The sequence below is a fragment of the Oreochromis niloticus genome, linkage group LG11 (assembly GCF_001858045.2).
Source record: "Oreochromis niloticus isolate F11D_XX linkage group LG11, O_niloticus_UMD_NMBU, whole genome shotgun sequence".
In the NCBI taxonomy this organism is placed as follows: domain Eukaryota; kingdom Metazoa; phylum Chordata; class Actinopteri; order Cichliformes; family Cichlidae; genus Oreochromis; species Oreochromis niloticus.
This window is the reverse complement of record NC_031976.2, coordinates 35,523,487-35,544,235: the sequence shown is the minus strand read 5'-3', so window position 1 is coordinate 35,544,235 and position 20,749 is coordinate 35,523,487. Positions and strand designations below refer to the sequence as shown.

Genomic DNA, 20,749 nt, shown 5'->3' with positions numbered 1-20,749 from the left:
CCCCTTCCGTCTCATTATGTGTGATTACTCCCAGCTGTGCTCTCCTCCTGTGTCTCTTCCCTCGATACTTCCTTGTGTATTTCAGCCTTGTGTTTTCCTCTGTCCGTTGTTGCCTCTCAGGTGCCGTGTTAATGCTGTGCTCCTTGTAACTCCTAGCTCCTCGTGTTGTAGTTTGTTAATTTTGAGTTCTGAGGTTCCAGTTGAAGGTTTTGTTTTCCCTGTTTGTAATGTTAGAGTTTCTGCCACAGCCAATAAAGCGGCCTCCTACTGTTCAACCTTTTGTTTGGGTCCTCATCCTGCCTGCAACACAGCTAAACTGGACAGTATCGGATCGATACTAGCCTGATAGGATCAATACTTCTCTGAGTTCAGCTCGTGGCTCCCGTATATCAGAGAGCAGACGTGTCTGCAAACACCGCTCTGCCCCTCATCGTTACTCTGCTGTGTTTAGTTGTCCTGTGGTCACATGACTCGGTGGCACAGCGACATGTAGGCTGCCAAAGTCTCCGCTAACACCGTCATCTTACATGAAAGACCACGAAAAAGAAGAACTTTGTCCCAGAATGAGGAGCACGCTACTAACACTTTGCATTTTAGATGTTTTTTAAAAAGGCCTTAGTTTTAGAGGGAGTCTAAACCGTAGACCACACACCAGGGGGCGCTGCAGAAAGAGTTTAATGTCTTTAATTTTACATCTGTTTGAAAGGCTTCGATCAGTTGTTGGTTTATAGTTTCTTCAGCTTTTTATTACCTTAATTCTGAATATTTCCGCTCAGAATTACGTTACAGATGGTGACTTCTATTTCAGGTGGAGCGTTGTGACTACCAGCTGGATTTACAATATTTACATTTTGTGTCGCATTTGTTTCCCTCGGCTCTCAGTTTCCTGTACTTTCCCCCTGAATGACCCTTTTGATTCAGAGGTAATTGATTAGTCAGAGACACATACAGCAGGGCAATGATTCAATTTCACCATTAAAGTCTAAAACCTCAGTGACATCACACCATGCTCCAGCCAATGAGGTTGTTGTTTATTAACCTCAAATCCCAGGAGCGCTCTTTATCTACAGGTTATAAAGTCAGAGTGTCTTCATGATCTTTGTCATCGTGACTCAGCTCAGCTGCTTCATCAACAGTCCTCTAATGGGGTAAGACTCTTCTGTGTGTTTGTATTAAAGAGTTTAGGAGTTAAAACATCAACTCTGTTACTGACGTCTTGTAAAAACTGATGTTTTTACCAGGCACGAGAAGCTTTTCCTGGGTTCGGGACGATCAGTTCAGGACTCTGTGTGAAGTTACCTTTCCCATCTGCGGGAAACAGCAGCTTTAAATGCTGTGTTTTTTATTTATTGGCTTTGAATTCTCCCATTTTTTACTTGTTCTGTTCTTATACCAGTGATAATCCTCCCAGTCAGATGTGACTCTGTAGCTGGGAGCTGTTAGGTCAATCGAGCCTAATAGGGTCAAACATCATCAAGAGTGTTGTTTAACTGTATACATGTGACATATTTGTTAGCACTTTATGTAACAAGCAAGTATAACCAGTGATTCACTGACCTGGATAAAGAAAACCAGCAACTACCTGAATCCACAAGTTCAGATGTGTGCGACAATAATACAGAACAATTTCTGGCAGCTCAGCTTGGGGGGGGGGGCGCGGCAGTGCAGTGGTTGTCCACCGTCGGTGGGTTGCTCCCCGGCTGCTCCAGTCTCTGCACAGCAATACAAATTAACATGCTTTACAATTACACAAATAGTGTTTAGAGAAAAAAGTAACAAAATGACCATTTTTTTAATCATTTGGAAACAATTTTTTTTATTGTGTGTGAGCATGTATTCATATCTTTGTGGGGACCAAAAACTGATCATTTACTATACTTGAGGGGACCAACAGCCCTAATGGGGACCAGGATCCTGGAAGGCATTTCTACACTCAAAATGTGGTTTTAGTGTCAGGGTTACAATTAGGATATGGTTAGGAAAGCATTATGTCAATTAGAGGACCCCACAAGATATAAGTACCGAAGTGTGTGTGTGTGTGTATTCAGCCACTTTTATTTTCATATACAATAACACATTTTTGTGTAATAACACTCGTACGTTCTGCATGTCTTACCATTACGATAGAACCAAGTTTATGTTGTGACCACACGCTACCCTTCTGTACGCAGTGCTTCCTTTAAGTTATTTATTTTATACGTATTATTCATTTATTTATATTTTAATTTAATTATTCTATTTTACTTATTTCTTTGTAGTGAAGTAAGAATCTCGTTGCTCAGCGTAACCTGAGCGGTGCTCAGTCTCTTTTTTCTGAAATGCAAGTAAATAATTGTAACTTTGTGATTTAATCAAAATATGATACAATTTGCTTTTTTCTGCTTTTTGTAAAACGTTATACTTCAAATCAATGATAATTATTTTTTACCATTAAAAATATCACTTTGATTAAAGAGCGTGTGCATACTGCTGGATTACTAGATATAATTATCATTAAAAATTGGTAATCATTGGTAATTATGAACACCTTTAGTTTAGGGCAGATAAAGCTTAGACCCTGACATGAACAGGAACTACCAAAAACACTGATGATTTCTCTGTTGTGATTAATCCAGCGGTGTGCTCCACCTCTTTAATCAACATATTTTTAACACTAATTATCGTTGTTATTCATGCATTTTCAAATTCACAGACATGATTTTAGTTTTTGGATTTTCTGTGTTGTTTTCCTGTCACCTCACTGGGTGTGGCTTCAACACTTGATTTTCATAATTTTATTGTTTTAATCGTAGTTTGAAAAATCTTGGGACAAATTATCTGTAAAATGACTAATTTTATCATACAATTAGAATTTAAAATGGTGCACTGTGTTTTGTTTTACATTGTCCATCACTGATTTTCATTATTTGTGCAGGGTTCGCCTTCTTGGAAACTGAGTTGTGTCGTCTGCGTTCATGAACTACTCATATCACATGTAACCCAACTAATACCTGTGGTCACTGCTTAACTGTGACTTTGGTTTTGTGCATAAAAGCGAAGCTGCCAATTTACCGCTCAGTCTACGTCCCCACCCTCACCGATGGTCACGAGCTCTGGGTAGCGACCAAAGGATGAGGTCATGGATACGAGTGATTTTCCTTGGAAGAGCGTCGGCCTCTTTCTTAGAGATGGGGTCAGGAGTTCGGCAGAATATGGATGGATGATTTCAAATGATCCCAGTCTGAATTGTGGGATTATTATAATATTTCCACTTCATCCATGTTAAGTAGTTTAAATAGACGTTGCTCAAACTCAAAAACAACAAGCAAATAAAGAAAAAGTCAAAAAAGTTCTCTCATGCAGAAAACTGTAAAATACTGATTCAGTGTCTGAAACACAAAGTTTATCTTGGTGGAATCGTTTTCCTCGTGATGTTTTTAGGTGACTTATTGAAGGTGCTTTCCGTTTTCTACAGAGACGACTTGAAAAGCTAAAACTCAGATGATGTAAACTTAAGATTGTTTTCTCCCTGTAAAGTCTTCACGCCGTTTCTCTGCGCTCTCGTTTTAAAGACAGGCCTTTGTGCTGCGTCTGAGCCGCTGTGTGCTCGGCGGCTGGAGCGGATGGTGCGGCGAAAAACCGATTTTCATGCTGGCTTTGGTCGAACAGTCGTGAGCTTTGTGGAGGGTCGGCAGCTGACTGCCTCATGCTGATGTGAAGGTTGAACTCTGGAGTCGTGGAGGCGAGTCTGATCTGTGACCTCTGTTTGTGTTTTCTCAGATTTGGCGAAAGAGAAATGTCATCTCATCCAGATCATGAGGTGAGCTAAGAGCGAACATACTTAGGCTTCACCCAAACGTTTCTCCAGCTCCTCCACAGAAGAGGAGGACGTGATTAGATCTGTGAAAACACGAGTAACAAATAATGAAATACAGAATGAACGGGAATAAAAAAACAACGTGATCTGTGTTTGTATTGATATACAAGTATGTGAATAAGTATTTGTGAGGTGGAGGTGGGCTCGCTGGTGTGTTTAAGATCATTGTCCTGCTTCATAACCTGAGTAAGCTTTAGCTCCAGTGCCCAAATATTCCAGTGTTCCCAGTTCCAGCTTTAAAAACCCCCATTGTAGTCCTGATGAGGTGTGACGGTTTTCCTCCTCGTGTTTCAGACCAATGCCGTCCTGAGAGCTTCCCATCTGCCTCTGGTTCACTCAGCGTTACAGATGGTGACTTCCATGTACTCCGGGGTCAAAGGTCGCTACCGTCTGCTGGGTCTGATGGGAGGAATGGCCGAGGTCGGAGTTCGCAGCTTTTCCCAAGAGGCCATGAGACGAGCCACGCCCCTCCTGCAGAGTTTGGAGCCACAGAGTACGTGACAGCACTGCTGACACTTCATCTCACGTAATCACGTTTCACTGCCTCTGAATCGTGTTTGTCTTGTTCTCTGCAGTCGAAGTTGCCAACAGTTTTGCTCTCGTTGGTCTTGATCACCTGGAGAAAAACTATCCAATCCTGAACCAGTCAACAGATGAGGTCATTCTGCTTTGATATCTGCTACAGATGTGATTTTTGTGTTGTGGTCATGTCACAAAGTTTTCTTTGCACCGCTGCCAGTTCAGGTAACACGGTGAATTTCTGCACTAGAGTACGAGCGAGCAGCCAGGCTGTCGAAACAACAGGATCCAACAGAAGAAAAGGGTCAGCTCCAAAAATATCAGCATTGTTTTAAAAGGCTATACACCAGTCATTCAAAATCGTTAACTTTATGTAAAATTAAAGTAATAAATGTAGTTTTTCTAACCAGCTTAAAGTCCTTCAGACATCACCCAAAGGATTCAGGATTCTAGAACAGGACACCTGGGGGCAGAAATCACCTGGAGAAAGTCTCTGGGCACTTCCTGCTCAGCAGCTGACTGAGGAGGTGGTGGAATCCAAACCTGGAGCTAAAACAGATTCATCAGGCCCAAACAGGACTGTGTGTAAAGTTGCTCACATGCTTCAGCTGCCTCCAGGTGGTCGTTATCAGTTTGCTCTCCTCCAACATTTGCGGTCTCTCTGAGCTTGTTAAAGGCTTAATGTGCAAAGATGACTCTTAAAAAACAGTTTAAAGTTACAGGGAAGGCTGCTGCCTGATGTTACAGGGACTGTAAATCGCTGTAAATCCCTGCCTCTGTCAGGTTATGAATCACCTGAAGGACGCCTTCTTCCTGACCCTGGATGACGTGCAGCTGTGGGTGGTGGACGGCCTGGACGCAGCTCTGGATCAGCTGGAGCGTCTGGCTGACGTAGGTCGGGTGGCTGTGCAGCAGCTGCAGAACACTCAGGTGGGCCAGGCCGCCATGTCGGGACTTGATGAAGTGCTGAGTCGCCTGGAGGATGCCACCGCCTACTACCTGCCCCTCCCACCCACACTGCGTGAGTATGGGAGGGGTTGTAGTGCTCTTTGGCAAAGCAGCTCTTTTTCTGCAAGTCTGAGAGACTTTTGCCGCAGCTAATGTTGCCTCACCTGTAGGGATGGGTATCGAAACCCGGTTCTTGTTGAGAACCGGTTCTCAACAAGAACCGGTTCCCACGGTTTCAATTCCTTGGAATCGTTTGCCATTTTTGCAAACGATTCCCGTATTGATTCCAGTCGCCCCGAATGACGTCACCATGTTGCGGAGCGTCATTTACCTGGCAGGGCGCCTAAGCGGCTCAAACGCTCAAAAGTTTGGTTATACTTTATGAGAACGGATGACAACAGGGCAACTTGCAATACTTGCAAAGTAGATATTTCATTTAAAGGAGGAAACACTACGAATATGCAAAAGCATTTGCTCACAAACACGCGATGACCTTAAATGAATGTCGTGTTTTTAATTCCGCTCCGGACTCGTGAATCTCAACCCAGCAGCAGCGGTAACGTTTTGTCAGGAGTTTTCCTGTATTGCAACTCAGGTCGGAATAAAAACGCTCAGACAGGTTTAACGTGTACACGGGTGAGACTCAGGGAGACTCGCACCGTGCAATAGTTGTCAGCCTTTTTATTCATAGCATTCTCAGAGACGTACAGGAAGAGATAAAATAGAACTGTGCAGGCTTCCTGTTGAGTCTGCAGAGAGTGTGACTTCCCCATTTAACCTTAATACTGAAAGAGCAAACATATTTAGATAAAGAAACGTACTTTTAAGCACAACATAATAAAAATCCCAAAATCCTAAAAAATCTCTTAACACGTTTGCACGTCCTCTCCCGTTAATGCGGCAGGTAAATAATCAGCTAACAGTGCATATTATGTTAGCGCGATCTGCCTTATTACAAAACCTGCCATTACTGTGCATTTAGGCGACCATGATGAGACAGACAGAGTCTGGCTGGCAGTTCTCGCTGCAGTCTACCGGCAGCGTCTCCTTTCAGGCCAGGATAGACGAATGTCACCGAGCAGTGACTAAGTTTGTGGTCAAAGCCTTGCACCGATTTTCCGTAAGTGAATGTGTTTAATTGTAGGCAGGGACATTACTGGATATTCTTGTGTAATTGCTACAGAATAATTTATGTTATACTTTGTTTTTGCTACAGAAGAATATTTATTTTATTATTTTACATTTACAATTTTTTCCCCGGGGACCCTGTGACACCCCATTGAAGAGCCGTAGGCTGTGGATCTCTAAAGATCCCACTGTTGGGTTTGTAAGGCCATGTTACTCCTAAATTTCTATCTTGTTCAAAGAGAAGATATAAAACAGTTCTAAGCTAATCGACCTTAGTGTTCTCCTTTTTTAAAAAGAATCGATAAAGAATCGAATCGTTAAACAGAATCGAAAATGGAATCGGCATCGTGAGAATCTTATCAATACCCATCCCTACTCACTTGTAGTTATCGTGTCATCACAGAGAAATGCATCACTGCAGCTCACACTTCAGACTGGATTATGGAAATGAAACGTGTGTGTTAGCGTGTATTCAAATCTTTGTAGGGACCAAAATCCCCACAAGTTTGAGGCCATTTTTGAGACTCAAATTGTGGTTTTAGACTCAGGGTTACAATGAGGTTATGGTTAGGGTGAGGGGCTGGGGAAAGCATTATGTCAATTAGATGTCCCCACAAGATAGGAATACCCGACACTGTGTGGGGGGGACATTTTTCTGCTGAATTCAACCAGCAGAGGGAGCCGAAGCTCTTCTGACTCCCCAAACTGATGCTGGTGAACTTCAGCTCTTTATGCTGATAACAGCCAACGAACCAATCAGAGACCAGAGTCCTCAGTGTCACATGGTGACGCTGAAGGTGACAGGATCAAAACTTCACTTCATGTGACATTTCTGTACTGAGTGAGTGTGTTTAACGTTTGTCTTTATATCTACGTGAGGCCCGGTTTGAGTTTGTTTCATGGGGAAAAGCTTTTTTAAAATCTTCTTATTGTAGATCAGGGGCATCAAATGCAAAGGTCACACCAGGAAATGAGACCAGACATGAAGTTTCTGAACATGCTTTAATGTCATGTGAAATGCACGTCCTGCCCAGACTTCAGTTCAGCTTGAGTTCTGACAAACGTTTGTTTTAATGGCTGCTTGCTGTAACCTTCCTTTATGAATACAAAGCCTTCTGCCTCTGAACGTCTCTGCCGTCCATCAGGTCAGGAATGGGAGCTGAGGGTGCAGCAGTACGAGAGTGAAGACGACGGCGATGAGCCCAGTATGTGGACGAGGGTCCGCAGCCTCCTGCTGACTCTCAGCCTGCAGCTTTATCACCGCCTGATGAAGATCAGAGAGCAGCTGCAGAGAGTCGTCAGGACCATGGGAGATGCTGCCGACAAGGTGAGAGGAAACCGAACTCCTGCAGAACTCGGTGTGTGACGTTTGACGTGAACGGAAACATGACGGAGTTGTGGGATTTGTTCAGGCGACCTGAATGCCAGTGAGAGAGGAAATCAGATGATCCTTTTTTCATTGAAAGGTCCGGAAGAACTGGGATCCAATCCACATAAACCTAAAAACTGACATAAAATTTAGAAGAGGAACCCAATCTAATCTAAACTACATCTAAACATGTTGGAGTATCTCAACAGCGCCCCCAACGAAATGGGAAGTCCAGAGAGTGTGAGTTCTTAGAAATTCTTTCACATACCCAGCAGACATTCTCGTGTGGGCCCATTTCTGGGAGCTGTGGGTGAACTGTGGGCCTGTGTGGCCGGGAAAAACCCACACTTATCCCTCACTGACCCGAGTGGTTGTGCCCACAGCAACTTTGTCTTTTGGGGCCTCAAAAAGGGGCTTCTGTGGGCACACTACTACACTGATGTACCCCACCAGGATGTGGTACCATGTGGGACGGTTCACAATGCCCCATCGTGGTCTCGAAGGGGGAATGTTTGCTGGGTGCATGGCTCCATGGAGCTGACTGACCCGACCGCTTGGTCATTTAAATGTTTAAAACGTCTCTCCACAACAACAAAAAAGCAAAAATATATAAAACTGTATAAAAATAAAGACGGACAATTTTCAGGTTGAAAGACACAATATCCCAGTAAATTTCTGCTCTCTCTCTTTGTACCAGTGTTATCACACCTCTCTCGCCCATCTGTTGCGACGTTTCCTCTGACTCCATGAGTCCACGTCTGCTCCACGTCTCCCCCGTCACCATCACATGCGTTGGCATCCGCTTTGTGGTCGCGGACGTCAGAATAAGGACGTGTCAGCTGACGGAGTATCTGCAGGTCTCAGATTCACACCATGTAATCTGATTCATATCCAGTAATTTTATTAAGACCTGAACTTTAATCATTTATTTATTCTTTAATCTTTTTGTATCTGGCTGAGTTTGGGCCGCAGATAAAACTATAAAAATTTAGACGTAGCTTCCAGGTCCTTTCTTCTGACTAATGACCAACAGGGGGCGATATCTATGGTCTCCTAGCTTCTCTGGGCTCGGTCGTGTATTTCACATGATACTGAATAAAACTTTTAGTCAGTTTTGTAAACATTGCTTATTTTAAGACTCACAAAGGAGGATTATCTAACAACAACAACAACCATCAACTGACCAAAACACCACGAAGGCGATGATGAAAAAACTCATCACAAGGTTTCAAAACAGGACTTCAGGATATTGGGGCTGATGTCAGCAGAGGAATTAAAACTTTGAAACCTTTTCTGATGATGACGATGATAATACGTATCTGTCAATCACACTTTTCAGGTTTTTACTTTATTTTGTCACCTGTCTTTATGTTTGAATGTGAGGGAACTGACTGTGTACCAGTGTCACAGTTTAAAAATACAAACAAAAGTCCTCATAAATATGACCAGCACATGATGAAAATATGTCCACGTGGGCCAAACTAAACTGCGCGTTTCTGCTGAGGATCCAGTGTCCAGAGATAGTTTGAGTCCAGTGTGTTCTGATTTTGTTTGTTAATGTTAGTTTCAGTTATTTAAAGCAGCAGCTTTTAGTTTTCTGTGTTATTTTTAGTAGCGTTCACCTTTGACTCGTGCTCCTCAGTTTATCCTAAAAACCCACACGTTTCCCCTCCCAGCAGCTTTTATGACTCTCAGACTGGGACCAGCATTTATCGCTGAGAGGCGGCAGCAGCAGGCTGTTCCCTAAAACAAACGTTTCTGTCATTTTCACCATGATAGAAATCTTCTGCCGTCCAGAACTAACAAACAGACGAGGAGACGTGAAGCAGCTGCTGTAAGAGGAGTGGTCTCGTTTATCTATCTCTGTGAGGACCAGTTGTTTAAAAATGAAAGCAAATTAGGACAGAGCCTTACACACAGGTCTGTCTGAGGGTTCAGAGGTCAGACACTCGATGTTTAGGATACGGGACCAGAAATTTGATCCAATAAACTGAAGAAACATGATTCAGAACTGACTGTACAAACCAATAAAACCATCCCAGAAGCTATGGGATGGTTGCTGCAAATGCAACCTGCATGAAAACTGCACCTAAAATGGGATGTAAGACATTAACAAACACCTCATGCATGCCTGACAAGTAGCAGAAATGTTCTGACTTAGGAAGCTTGGAACATTTTGGCCAGTTTGTCCAGAAAGTCCTAAAAAGGAGCACAAAGACACCTGAAAAACAGTCCTACAAACTCCTGAGAAATATAAAATGTCAGACAGGATAAGAGCTCCAGGATGTTTGTCAGACACCTACATGTGCGCTCACTACACCCGCGAATGAAATCAAAACAGAACCACGTGAGCCGATCGAAATCCCAAAAAACTGTCAGATACCAGACGACTAAAAAAGTTCTTTAAAAAGTGTCAAAATAATTATTTTCTAAAGCTTTAAAAAATCCATAAGAGTGTGTGTGTGTGTGTGTGTGTGTGTGTGTGTGAGCAAGAGAGAGAGAGAGAGAGAGAGTCCTCACAAGGACTGAAGTCCGTGTGTGTGTGTGTGTGTGTGTGTGTGTGTGTTGGCAGCAGCTACGTGACTGGACACACGAGTCGTTTCTTCGTCCTGCACATCTCTCTCTCTCTCACACACACAGACACACACACACACACACGGGCGGTTCAGTCCAATCAGACTCGGTTTGATCGATTACAGATTTGCGTCATTATGTAAGCAGATAAATTGAAAAACGAATGACTTCATGTTTTAAACGTGACTCAACACTGAAACATTACTGAATGAAGCCAATGGCAGGAAGCTCCAGCTGGGTCCTGGTTGGTGCAGGTGTTGCAGGCACACCTGTATTCACAGCGCTGCAATGACAACAGGAAACAGCTGATAAAGACATCTCCAAGGTCACTTTCACTTTGGCCTCCGGGCCTCACATGTAAATGTTTTTTTAGGGTGTGGATGAGAACAGAAAATAAATATCAGCGCGTCGGTTTAGATGTTCTGCTGTTAAAAAACCCCCCATAAATGTTCTCTGAGGAGCGAGGGATGGATTTAAACGGCACACAGACGGGAGTGTCCTGCCTTCAGGAAAATGAGCTCCATTAAAGATAAATGGATGTGCTTCCTCAGCAGACGGCTGTAATCTAAGCTCGCTGCCTACGTGCCACGTGGAGCGTCTGAGCTGATGAGGCGATAACGGCCGAGTGTGGTCTGCTCAGACTCACGGCCTCGTTTTTTTAAACATCATACAGATACAGATCTACATCATGATATCCACAGCTCAGCCTCTGTGCATTTATCTGTGGATGATCTATAGACTAACTGTATTTCACAGTAACAACATGTTACTTTATGCTCTCACTGAGAAACACTCATTATACTACATTCAGTGTTCGTACACTAGCAGGAGAGTTTAAATCACACAGTGATTCAAGTGCAGACTGTCAGCGTCACTTCAAGGGGTTTAAAAAGAAATTAGCATGAATTGTTCAGGACTTTCATCCATTTTTATGCACAATAACTGGACAGACTAACATAATTTTAATTATAAGGACTGGTTTAAATACTTTACTTTAATACTAGTCAGTCTGAACTGTGTGAGGCACCTGCAGCCATTCATGCCCACGCCATCACGCTGCCTCCACCATGTTTGACAGCTGGTGTCTGCTCCTGCTTTTCCCATCATTCAGCTCCAACTTCATCTTGGTTTCTGTGCCAGCTTTTTTTTCCTGGCTAATCCAAGTTTTCCTAAGCCTGGTCTGGCCTTCTTGTTCTTCAGTGGAGTGCAGCTTGTTGTAAACTCTGTATTTCCACTCGTGTGTCTTGATTCAGACCTCATGGACGGTGTTCTTCACTCGCTCCCATGCTGCGCAGAGGTTTTCGTAAACAAGGGAAGAATTCTGCACCATGATTTGTCTCCTGTGTGTTTCAGACTTGTCAGTGTTGCTGATCCCGTTGGTGGATTCCTTCTTTTTAAGACTTTTTAAGCAGTGTGTGGATTTTTGCTGTTCTTTCTGTTGGTTTGATTTTGGTTTTTCATCCTAGTGATGGCCACCTTCACTTGTATTGTCAAAAGCTTCAACTGCCTGTCAGTCAATTGTTTAAGTACCTTTAAACTCTGGAGTTTAGATCATCCCTAAACCATTAATGTAATTTTTTCTTTAATGCAAATGAAAAATTTGCACTCCAAACACATCTTGATAGTTTAAAACCCACAGAGTGTGTGTGTGTGTGTGTGTGTGTGTGTATTCATATCTTTGTGGGGACCCAAATCCCAGTCCCCACAAGTTTGAAGGCATTTTTCAGACTCAAAATGTGGTTTTAGAGTCAGGGTTACAGTTGGGTTATGGTCAGGGTAAGGGGCTAGGGAAAGCATTATGTCAGATGTCCCCACAAAGATATGAATATCCAACGTGTTTGTGTGTGTGTGTAAAGATGCACACAGAGGATTGTGAAGTTATCTGAATGAAAGGCAGAAACGTGACAATGTTTGTCTAGATTGTGGTTGTGCATTACGTCGTCCCGATCTCTGAGCCAAACACTGAGTGCGTCCACAGTGGACAGTTGTTATCGTAGGTCTCTGTCTTACCATATAAAACGCCTTGAGGCGTCTGTTGTTGTGATTTGGTTTTATAAAATAAAACTGATTGAATTAGACCTGCTGCTGAAGCTGCACGTGCTGCTGCTTTGACAGCACCATTACTGCTTACAGCACCACATGAAACCAAAGACCTTCGCAGTTTTGTTGCAGCCTTTTGAACTGAAGCGTTGTGACTGACTGCATGCAGTAGTCAGGAGTGCAGTTAGTCAAAGCCAGTAAAAAACGATAAAACAAGTTTGAAGCCCTAAAATCTTTCAGCTCTTTGAGTTTTAATGTGTCTTTTATCAAAAGCGTCTTTGGTGTGAGGAAACACTGAACTCTATCCTTTCCTCTGTGAAACACCAAAGGCTTCTTTGGTGTTTTTACTTCACAAGTGAGCAGTTTGTTTTTTCTTGCTGGTGTCTGAGCGTCCTGTGAAAGGCACGTCGCAGCGACCCCGGGAAAGCCTCTCATCTCCTCCACAGTGTGACTTCTGGAAGCACAGGCTGGTCACATTTCTGAGGCTCGGCTGTGGGTGCAGCCGTCCTGTTTCATTCAGACTAATGAGGACGTGTCGCTGCAGGTGAGCTGGTCAACATGTTGTTGTGTCAGCAGCAATCAGCCGCCTCATTAGCCTGTCGCTGTGCGTTTCACCGTGTGAGTGTGCGCTCACGTGTTCAAGTGGCTGTTTGTCAGCAGCACAGAAGGTCACGGCCCGCTGTCTCAGTTTGACCCAAATACCCGAACCCCCAAATTTCCCAGGAGAGACCTGAGAACATTTTGTATTCGGAGAGAAAAACAACAACAGCAGTCTCTGCGTAAATATCTCGTTACACATCCTGGCTTGTCTCTGATTGGTCGGCTGATGCTTGGTCAGTTGTCACTCCAGTAAACAGGACCAAAGACTGGGAGCAGTGACCAGTTAATCAAATAAATTCCAAAATGTTCCTCCTGCTGTTTAATTTTAGTAACGCTTACTTTTCTCCCAACTTTTTTGCTGCGAATACTTTTCATGAAAAAGTAAAATATCTCAGTTCGAACCTTTGATTTGTTTTCAATGTAAAATAAAATATGGGTTTATGAGACGTGCAAATTATTGCATTCATTCTTTGTTTACATTTTGCACAGCATCCCAACTTATCTGCAGTTTGTGTTGTATGATATCAATAGATAAGTTTACTCTTATCTGCAAGTAATGTAATTACATTGGCCCAAATCTAAATTAGAGTTTTGTGTCTCGGTGAGCCCTCAGGGTTTAACCTGCAGACACGAAGTAAATGCAGACGAGGTGAGGAAGAGAAAAAGGGAGCGCAGAAGGAAGGAAGTAGAGAAGAGAAGGTGGCAAGGGAAGTAAGAAAAATGAGAAAGGAAATGAAATGATGGGATGGAAGGTTGTCCGTGTGTGCGGCTACTGCAGGTGGGGGAAAATATAGACTGAAACAGTGTGGAGTGAACGTCGGACAGGAAACAATCAGAGTGTCCTGACGTATAATTCCACTTTGATCCTTTTCTTTTTCTTAGTAAGTGATACAGATTGTGGGCTGTGAGCCTTTTTCTCTTTCTGGAGTGAGGCAAACAAACACAATTCCTCAAATTACTGAACTTTCATCCACATAATGCAGTGTTACCACGGGTTTAGAGGCAGGGGAAATAAATAAATGGATGTTTTTATCATCTAAGAGACCAGGTTTGAAGCTGTTGCTCATGGGCCACATTATCTCCCCTGCGTCTTTTTGGCACTGTGATCTTGAAACAAGATATTTTTTTATTAGTTTATAGTCTTCAAAAGAAGATTTCAGCTGGAGGCGTGGTTAGGCTTTCTTCTAAATACCAGCACAGACTGCAGTCCTTTCAATTTAGTGCTTTTCCTCCACAAAATAAATGCATCACTGATTACATTTGGGGACGTGTGACAGACGGGCCCTGATCTCATTCCTGCTGTTCCTGCCATCTTTGTTCCTGAGCGCTCCCTCCTCACGCGTTGCTTTCTGTGTCCTCACGTGTCGCTCTGCTTCCAGCTGGTACCGGTCCAATTTTTCTCCCCCGTTGTGTCCCAGAAAATTTGCTGTGTCCGTAAACTCTGAGAGGTTTACGGAGAGTTTATGCCAAACAAACGACACAAGTGTCCTGGTTCAGGTTTGGCACTCACTTATTCCAGATCTAATGAGAGTGCAGAAAGCCCCCACTGAACAGTAACACAGTATTTCACTACAAAGATCAGAATTTATCACCAGGTTAAAGGAACTCCATCAAGCTGTTTTGAGCTTTTGTGAACTTTCTTCATAAAAACACCCAAAACTAAATCCTGGAGATCCTCAGGGTTCTGTGATCTGTTCCCAGATGAAGCGCATGTTTGATCGACCTTCTCATCCATCCAGGCTTGGAACTGGGACTAGGAGTAGCTCATGACCCCCTGAGGTTGGGTTTGTGTCTCCTCCTGTTCTCAGAATTGTTGAATGTGTTAGCCTTTACACCATGCATAGCTCCACTGCACCTGTCCATGATAGGTCATGTTTATGCTACTAACAGACATGTTTCTGAGTCCATCTTTAACTGTGTTTACTGTAAAACAGCTGTAAGGAATTCTGGTTTCTGTGTCAGAAAAGTTAAAGGAGGCAAAAAGACAGAAGCTGAAAAACAAAGCAGCTAGAGGAGTGAAAAAGTCCTGCCGAATTCTTCCGAGTTCATTCACTATTTGAGTCAGTTTAGTGCTGAAGAGACACAAGATTCATGGATCTTCTAACGACAGCACCTGTTCCCTGCAGGTTGGTCTGCTTCAGGTCCTCAAGTTGTCCGGCGACCTGCTGCAATTCCTGCAGGGCCTCCTGATGGCGCTGGTGTACCAAGCAGAGGCCCTCAGAGAGGCCTCTCTGAATGCGGTCAGAGTTCGGGCGACCATGTTGGCAGAGCTGCGTGTGGTTCGTCAGGTCCGAGGAGTACCGGTCCAAATCCAGGAGCTGCTTCAAGAGCTGAGGGAAGTAGCCAAGATCATCCTGCAGCTGGTGGTCAACACCACACCGCTTTACAACATGGTGAGTGGAAAGGACTGCAACACACCTGAAACACACCTGTAACACACCTGAGACATGTCGGGATTTCCAACTCCACTCCTGTGTTTTCAGCTGCAGAAGCCATCTCCTCAGGAGGTGGAGGAATTCCTGAACCAAGAGGAGCTTGTATCTGACAACTCGTCTCGTCGCGGCTCGACTAACAGCCTCTTCCTGAAGGCCATGGACGGCCGCCCTCGCCGCCGCCGGAGCCTGCACTCCCGCGCCGCACGAGGCTCCGGTGGTCCTGTGAGCCCCGACCCTCCCAATGGCCGTCGTCGCTCGAGCCTGAAGGAGCCCCAAGCCTCAGAGGTGGAGGGCATGCCCCTCCCTTCCGAAGGCGCCGCCCCTCGACGGCCATCTGCCGCCGAGCTGCTCCTCGCCCCGCTCAAACAGTTCGTCTCCCAGAGCCAGAAGGCCTTCGAGTACCTGACCCCCAACTCCTCCGAAAATGCCGCCAACGATACAGAAACAGCCGACTCCTAAACACCACGCTGAGGTTTGACCCCACCCTCATCCACCACCGACCGCGACCTTTGACCCCGACCCCCGAGCGATTACAGCCCGCCACCTCAGTCCTGGATGATCAGACAAACCTGCCTCAGCTGCTGCTGGTTTGTGCGTTCATGTTCAGCCGCAGAGCCGTCACCAAATTATCATTTGATCGCTGACGCCTTTCTCGCTGAGGACAGGCGGCAACATGCAAAACCTACAACACGAAGATTTTCTATAGTTTTAGTTCCTCATTAATCTGAAATTTGATCCACTGAGGCCAAATGTGTAGAATCAGCCCAAACAGCCAGATTTACATTGAACAATGTTCGAAGAACATATTTATTATTGTTCATTGTAATGTCATGGATGAAGTGTTTAAAGGCAGGTTTAAGTTCATGTTTTAGTTCATGTTTTCCATACTGGCATATCTTTCAGGAGGTTCTTAAGACAGGAGAAATAAAAATGGGCCCAAGAACGATACGTGTGGGACGCCTCCCAGAAAAACAGTCACATGAACCTAGAGTATCAACCTGCATCAATGTAATTCCAGAGAAAACTCAGTAATTAGGTTTAATTGGGTTTAATGTCGAGCCACAAAGTCCCAAAAAAATCCCTCATCTGTTTCACATTTAGCAGAAAATGTTCTATATTTATTTCACAATTCTTTCCAATATGTTAAATGTATAAATGTATGCTGTTCATAATCTGCTTTGCTTAGTAGAAGAAAAGCCTTTAGCCACATTTCATAACCTTTTTCCAGTCACGAAGTTCATGAGATGTGACTGAAAGCTGTTTGGTTTTTGGGTCAACGTGCAGCTTGGTTATGATTTCATTTTGTGTTTTGCTCCTAATAATCAAGCACTGATGCAAAGTAGTGATGAAGGGTCTGTGATGTTGGTTGGAGATGTGTGGATGGCTTTGATACCAAGACTTGTTGGGTAGACGAATGTTCACGAAGTTCTGAATTTTATCATCTAAAAAAAGAGAGATGCAGTAGAATCTAGTGAAGGTGATCAGTGGTGGTTGTAAATGTCCGAAATATTTCACGTTTAAACCTGTTAGGAAGTGACCATTTTTATTTGGACAGAAATTTGCTGAAACTCATTTAATCTCTTTTAATAAATATAGTTTTGATAATTTAGAAGTTATCATCGGTTTTATGGTTGTCACTCTTTCTGTATGAAACCACTTATGTAAACGATGATCTGAAAGTGTTTCTGACTGAGCAAGTTCAAATAAAAGCTTCGTCAAACCTCAGAGGATCCTACAGTGACTTTGGTTCAGGTTTTAATTTCAGGGGGAAAAAAGTTTCTGTACAACACTGATATGAATAAATAGATTTATTTACAAAAAGATTCATTTTACAGTACAGATAGGTTCTTTTGTTCTCATATATCCCAGATAGCTGGGGTCAGCTGGGACCAGTGACCAGGCGGGCCACAGGAACATGAGAGGTTTGGGGCCTTTTAGGACCGAAACTGCTCGTTCATCCAGGAACTAAAAACAGACAGAACCCAGCGTTCCTGCAGGTCCATGATGGTGTAAGTTTAGTGTCCGGAGAACCTGATAACCTGTTTGAAATCACAGCCAGAAAAAACGCTGATCGTCAGTCAGTGAGCGAGTTCACATCTAAACCAGTTTTTTTTTTTAATCCAACAGAAACGTAATGAACTGATGATTTAAAAACGTCTGTCTGACACGCAAAACTTTCAAACTACCCAAGACGTCCAACATTCCCACCCGGCTGCAGAGTCCTGATGATTTCAGATGTTTCGAGGGGAACTCGCGAATTCGTTGAGTTTAAAATATTTTCTGACAACAATGCAAATGTAGTGCATGTTTGCTACCTTAGCATGCTAAAGACTATACACAAGGCTAACGCTACAGTCCGTGTTTTTGCACGTTTGGTCACAAACCAAAAAATGGAGCACATAATGTTGGCCCTATTATAACACTATTGGTTCGATAGAAAGGTTACCAGAATCTAATCAGAGGAGGTTACATGACTGAAGTCAGTCGGATTCACCCTCTTTGGTGCCAGAAGAGTTCGTCAGCTCATCGGATGGAAGTTCAAACTCCATCCTGTCTGTGGTTAATGGAAACATCAGAGGACCACCTGTGTAATTAGGATTCATCCTCTGAGGAAGACGAACCAAACTTTGCGTCAGTGTCTGATAAGTGCCGACATATTCATCGCCTCTCTGCTAGCTGAGAGCTAACGGTCTTCAGCTCCAGCTGCCCCTCTTTATTCTGAAACAACTTTTCTCTGACCAGCTTTACCGTCGACCTTCCGACAAAGAATCGTTCTCTCAACCTCCTCAGCCCGTCTTGTATCTGACCTTCGACTTCACTCAGGAATCATCTGACAGGAAGTTCTCGCTCTGACGTTATCATCTCATCAGAATTAGCAAAAACAACCTTTGCACGTTGAGTCTACTCTGCCCGTTTCTTTGCAAACACTGCAGACACGCTCCTGACGATTCCTCGGACGCCGGCCATGCTTTTTCTTATAGCTCGAGTTTCTTTCACAAGGTCGACCAGGCGGTGAAACACCAGCAGGACGCCGTGGTACGTCTCCGCCGCGGACACCTCGAAGAAGCCACAGTGTTGGGACAGGGCGAGTAGCCGTCCCTCCTCGCCAGAGACGCTGCGGTGCCGCTGCAGGTCGCGTTTGTTTGCCACGATGATGATGGGGACAGAGGACGGCTTCCTGCTTCGACGTATCTGCTGCAGCTGCTGCTGGACGACGTCGAAGCTGCTGCGATCACACATGTTGTAGACGAGGATCATCCCGTCAGCCCACTGCAGCTGTTTGTCGCTGATGGAGGAACTCTTCTCTCCGGCCTGTGGAGAAAGCAAACACACAAACTCAAAATTCACGCTCACATCATTATTAACGACCGCGTTAATATGCAAATTTATGCAAAAAGTATCCCAAACTAATCTGTCGAACTAAACTAACCACACGCTCGATAAAAATGATTGGTCCTGAGTCTGCATTCTGTCTATTGACCATCAGGGGGCGACTCTTCTGACGTTCCTTGGTATAGAGCTCTATTGGAGACACTTGACCTATGACCTTAGTAAACATTTTCCCCATGTTTATTTTATTAATCATGCTTCCAACAGGAGAAGAAGAGCAGGGTTAGGTTTATCTCAGATTTAAGATGCCCTTTGCTCACCATGGATACTGATGTATTCTAACTATTCCTCATAAGCATAACCATGGACGTGTGGTACCCGCTCTATCTTCAGCACTGACGTTTATTATATTTTTCAAATCTGTTTGCTCAGCCACAATTTGGGAACCAAACAAGGTGTTTTAATATAAAGGATCACATTTTAGAGAGCTGGAAATGCGCCTGTGTGTGTGTGTGAGGTGCAGCCAGGTGGAGACCTACCTGTGCATACTGAGAGTCCCAGATGTTGAAGCAGATCTCCTGCCCATCAATTCTGTCGACTCGGCTGTAAACCGACTCTGAAAGAACGAGAGATAAAGCGGAAGCGTGAATAAATATTCGTAGTACTGACAGTGAATAATGATTTCGATCAGTCGGAGCATGTGAACACAGACGTTCTCTCTGACTGAACAGACAGAGCTCTCACCGATGTCGCCGTACTCGCCGATGAATCTCCTGGTGAGAAATCTGACGGTGAGAGCTGCACAGAGAGAAAAGATCATTAGATCAAAGAAAACAATCACTGCAAAGTAAAAACAGAAACCACAGAGCTGCTTTCACTGAGCAACATTTGAGCTAGAAAACTAGAAATGAACTGAAAATACGAGAAGAGAAACAAAGAGGATATTTATAACGAATCAACATAAAAGCCTGAAAAGGTTCTGTAAGCAAACATTTGATCTTTTCTCACCGGACTTGCCGACATTGTGAGCTCCGAGCAGCAGGATGTTCACCTCCACCCTCTGCGGGTTTCCCTCCATCGCCTCCATACGACTTTTCTCCTGTACCACCATCAGGAATCAGTTCAGGTTTGCTGACAATGGATGTCAAAGATCTGGAGGCGCCGCTTCAGCTCGCTGGCTTATGTACCCCGTGTGGGCGGGGCTTCGGAGCTGTGAGTCACAGCCCACAGTCTGACTGCAGCCTGTGGTTGGTGGAGGGTCTTATCTGGAGTCTTATTACAGCAGTAACGAGGCAGATATGGAGGCTGATATGAGCATCTTTGTGTACGTGCTTGTGTCGGTGTCTTTTTGAGGGCATTTGAGGGCTTTCAGTAATTGTGGGAACATTTTAGGATATTTTTGCACCACTCTGCACTGGTGGGTGGGGGTGGGAGTGGGGTGGTGGTGATATACTGTTTTGAAGTGAGGGGACATGGAGGACGTGTCTCTATCTCATTTTTCAGTTATTGGGACATTTTTGCATCCTGTGAACATCTGCAGGGATTTGTGCAGCTGGGTTAGCGTCTCAGCCGGGAAACACTTTATGTGCTGCAGAGAGCGCATCAGCTGCCTCTTTGGCTCCACCTGCTGGCCTCCACCTGAACGACCTTATTCTTCCTGTTTTTCTTCAGCAGCTGCAGAACTTAACTGATTTATTTTCCTCCTCGAAAAATCATTTAATTTGATATCAAAGGGGGATTAATTTCCAAATTTAGGCCAAGATATCTCTTTATCCATTACTGGAACCCTCAGGGCCGTATTTGGTGTATAAATCATGCAGACAAATATGTGACCTTTTTTATCACCGACTCTAAAACTCTCGAAGTCCTTCTCGTGTACTTAAAAGTTTAAATTTAAATCATTTTGTTAAAAGGCGGTTTTCCCCACTGGAGGATTTTCAGCCTACCGAG

General features: G+C 44.1%; 2 protein-coding genes across 2 annotated transcripts; one reads left to right on the top strand and one right to left on the bottom strand.

Annotated features, from left to right (window-relative positions):
- The first annotated feature begins 969 nt into the window (after positions 1-969).
- On the top strand, positions 970-17,643 carry plin6 (perilipin 6). Its single transcript, XM_003451235.5, has 8 exons — positions 970-1,148; positions 3,760-3,799; positions 4,151-4,349; positions 4,432-4,514; positions 5,159-5,396; positions 7,597-7,778; positions 15,161-15,427; positions 15,518-17,643. The coding sequence occupies exons 1-8, from the start codon at positions 1,093-1,095 to the stop codon at positions 15,926-15,928; spliced, it is 1,476 nt and encodes a 491-aa protein (XP_003451283.2). The 5' UTR covers positions 970-1,092; the 3' UTR covers positions 15,929-17,643.
- Positions 17,263-19,953, bottom strand: zgc:171704 (Ras-related and estrogen-regulated growth inhibitor-like protein). The gene is made up of 4 exons (XM_003451251.4): positions 19,808-19,953; positions 19,544-19,597; positions 19,339-19,415; positions 17,263-18,781 (listed from the first exon to the last, which is right to left on the bottom strand). The coding sequence occupies exons 1-4, from the start codon at positions 19,908-19,910 to the stop codon at positions 18,371-18,373; spliced, it is 645 nt and encodes a 214-aa protein (XP_003451299.1). The 5' UTR covers positions 19,911-19,953; the 3' UTR covers positions 17,263-18,370.
- Positions 19,954-20,749: the final 796 nt, after the last annotated feature.